Source organism: Penicillium arizonense (genome assembly GCF_001773325.1).
Source record: "Penicillium arizonense strain CBS 141311 chromosome Unknown PENARI_contig256, whole genome shotgun sequence".
Classification (NCBI taxonomy): domain Eukaryota; kingdom Fungi; phylum Ascomycota; class Eurotiomycetes; order Eurotiales; family Aspergillaceae; genus Penicillium; species Penicillium arizonense.
The window spans coordinates 1-2,913 of record NW_019173533.1 but is presented as its reverse complement, the minus strand read 5'-3'; the positions used below and the strand labels follow the sequence as shown (position 1 = coordinate 2,913).

The following is a 2,913-nucleotide window of genomic DNA, read 5'->3' as shown; positions in this document are numbered from 1 at the left end:
TAGTAGCAAGGCTGCACTCGTAAACCCACTTTACGTGCGGGTGCTAGAGGTCGAATACCACTGCAGGGAGTTGCATACAACCCAACCCCAACTCGCAAATCTCAAGCACGGTTTCTCCATCGACATAGCTTCTTACTCCCAACAGGGCGATCTGTTGTATGTGATTCCTCGGTCCAAGTGATAAGAAAGAAAATTGAGAGACTAAACAATGCGCTAGGACAAGCAGGCAGTCGCTCCAAGCAAACCATGCGAATTCGGAACTGATTCTGGCAGATTCTCAAGGTAACAAGATACCTCTTGAGCCTGTCATTGGTATTTGCATTACCCGTGCTCCCGTGATTGGCGAGCTGTTTGTCGTCGAGCTCGAAGACCGTCGGAAAACTCAAGAAGCGTCATATTATATGTATGTTCAATCCCTGGGACGACAATATAACGCACAAACTAACCTGCAACATCAAAGGGCATATTCAATCACCATGGCCCAAATTTCCGAAAATGGGAAGTCCCTTATTTGCTTTTCGTCGGATTGGGACAAGGTCTCGAATACTATCATATCGATGGAAATCTTCAAGAGAAGCGCCCAAATTGGAAAGCAAAGCATAGCTAAAGTACAAGCTATTACTACTCTCCCAACTAAACCTAAAGAACAAAATGCAGAATCGAATCACAACCTATGAATCAGCATAAATCTATCAGAACACCCATCCAGTTTAACTCAATGCATTGCTGTCCACATCTCCGTCTAATTTACCCTCAGTACATATAATGTTCAAGGAAATTACATCAGACACTGAAAACATAAGTAACAGGAAGCCAAAAATACCATGCACCTACAAAGTAGTGAAGGGTATGCTTGGTACATCCCGAGAGTGATGTCACTTTGCCACTTGTTCTTCACGTTTCCTCAATCCGCGAAACAATCAGAAGAAGGTGCGGTCTGGGAGGTAGTCGACGATGACTCCGAGATTGATGACGAAGAACTCGGTGTCGTCAAAGCGGAGGACGCCTTGGTGGAGGATATCGTGTCAGTAGCAATACATCGGCTGCCATGCTTGAGTCCGTTGTCCAATGTACATGCTGACTTGTCGCCTTGGTAATTGAAGAAGCTGACCAGGCCAGTATGTTCCACCTCAATCCATGCAACTGACGAATTTTTTTCCGTGCCACAAGCCCCCACGCCACTCACAGGGTAACCTTGAGGGGTGCCGGTCTTGACGCGCAAATCTACAACTTTGTTAGTACCTTTTTCTGATTTCCATCTCCGGCATTTGCTTACTTGCACAGTCATCTCCGTCAAGTTTGCTAAAGAATTCCGAAGATCCCGTGCAGCCATGGTTGTCATAGGACCATATCGCGCATTGACCATCAATATCAATGATCTCAAGGGTGCCGGCGAGAGATCCGCTTGCATAGGCACTAGCGAGGATCATGATGATGGAGAAACGCATTTTCCTTGTTTTCTGAGGAATTATAGGAGCTTAAATTCGAAAATATCTTGTGTGCTGCGTCTTGTGTCCTGTATTTCTCACCCGATTGATTTAGTGTTGTGTGTAGTCAAGCAAAACGAGGAAGGATAACAGAGGCTTTTATAGAATTATCCTGAGATTTCTGAGAGGCTTCAGGTTGCCTGTAGGGGGCACATATTGACTTAAAAATGTCAGTCTGCTGACCAAAGTTGAGGTGCATGGGAGATTAACACTTTGGCAAGTATGGTCGGTTATTGAGGCTCACTATGCGGTCAGGAATCGGTTAGATCAGTTTAGGCCAGCTAAGACAACTTGATGCTTGCCCAATAACCCTTGACGTATCTAGGGCTAGAACATGCGGGCGACCTTTTCAGAACTGATGAGCTCCGGAGTTCTGAGGTACTTCCTTACAACATCTCACCAGATTACACCTCACAACCCGGCCGAAGGACAATGGCTTGTTACAGCTTTATGGCGTGTCGTCGTGGCTGAAGAAGTGAGGACTGGATATGCACTTGGACACTTGTGGCGTAGCAGGCCATTATCGAAGTGATGTGCCGCGTCTACGATAACGCGGGGCGCGAAATGCACAACCATAGATTTCGACCTTGGTCTTTGTCCATTCTGATAGAGCTATGCTATTCATAACCGAGGACCCATGTATCCAATTACGAGGCGTATCAGGCCGTGTGTGTGGTCGGCGGTCTTGTTCCGGAAGTAGGCCGACCCAGCCTTGGTCCCCACAACACACTGTGTTGAAAGATCCAATTCATGTTTCTGAGGCACTACAACACGGTGCGGGTGAGTTGCCTCTGGCTTTTTGTTAGCCTTTTCGTCTCTTCAACCCAACAGTCCGCTGCATACTGTATGTTGCGGCGGGCAGCCGCACTTTGTCGAGGCCATGAAACACATACTGATACAACAGAATGCCCTTGAACTTTACTCCTGTGCATCCAAGTAGCATCCTGCATCACTAAAATGAAATAGAACCCGCCAAAAAGCACATTGATGGCAAAAAGCATATCCATATTTTATACTTTGGGAGATATGGGACATCCTCTCCCACCATTACTATATAGCCTATCATCCCCCAGCTTGGTCATGGGCTCTCGCGACCCTGGCCTTTGGCTTTTTCGAAGTGTGTAAAGACCATGTCCTCTCAATCCACCACAACCATGGATGGTGAATTCAAGCGCCTCAAAAATATCCAGATGAATGCGCTGGACGAGAACATCATGGCTTTCCTCGAAGCAACTCACATATCGGTCCAATCCGAGGGCATATGCAACCCAAGGGGCCCTTTCAAGAGGTCTCTGATTCATTATGCCGCTATGGGGGATTGTACTGAGCTTCTTTTACGACTTCTGGATATTGGTGCGCCAATTGACGATCGCGATCAAAACAAACGTACCCCTCTCTCCTGGGCTGCTGAGTATGGCTCTTACAA

General features: G+C 46.9%; 3 protein-coding genes across 3 annotated transcripts; 2 read left to right on the top strand and 1 right to left on the bottom strand.

Moving 5' to 3' along the window:
* Positions 1–10: 10 nt before the first annotated feature.
* PENARI_c256G08160 (uncharacterized protein) lies at positions 11–677 on the top strand (the record flags this gene model as incomplete). Its single annotated transcript, XM_022638226.1, has 3 exons — positions 11–156; positions 227–403; positions 461–677. Coding segments are annotated over 3 exons (540 nt in total), but the record flags the coding sequence as incomplete, so codon positions are not given.
* Positions 678–920: 243 nt separating this feature from the next.
* Positions 921–1,430, bottom strand: PENARI_c256G03699 (uncharacterized protein; the record flags this gene model as incomplete). The annotated part of the gene is made up of 3 exons (XM_022638225.1): positions 921–1,006; positions 1,075–1,224; positions 1,277–1,430. 3 exons carry the CDS (start codon positions 1,428–1,430, stop codon positions 921–923), a joined length of 390 nt encoding a protein of 129 aa, XP_022481918.1.
* A 1,211-nt stretch (positions 1,431–2,641) lies between these two features.
* PENARI_c256G10862 (uncharacterized protein) lies at positions 2,642–2,896 on the top strand (the record flags this gene model as incomplete). The annotated part of the gene is made up of 1 exon (XM_022638227.1): positions 2,642–2,896. A coding segment is annotated over one exon (255 nt), but the record flags the coding sequence as incomplete, so codon positions are not given.
* Between the last annotated feature and the right edge of the window lie 17 nt (positions 2,897–2,913).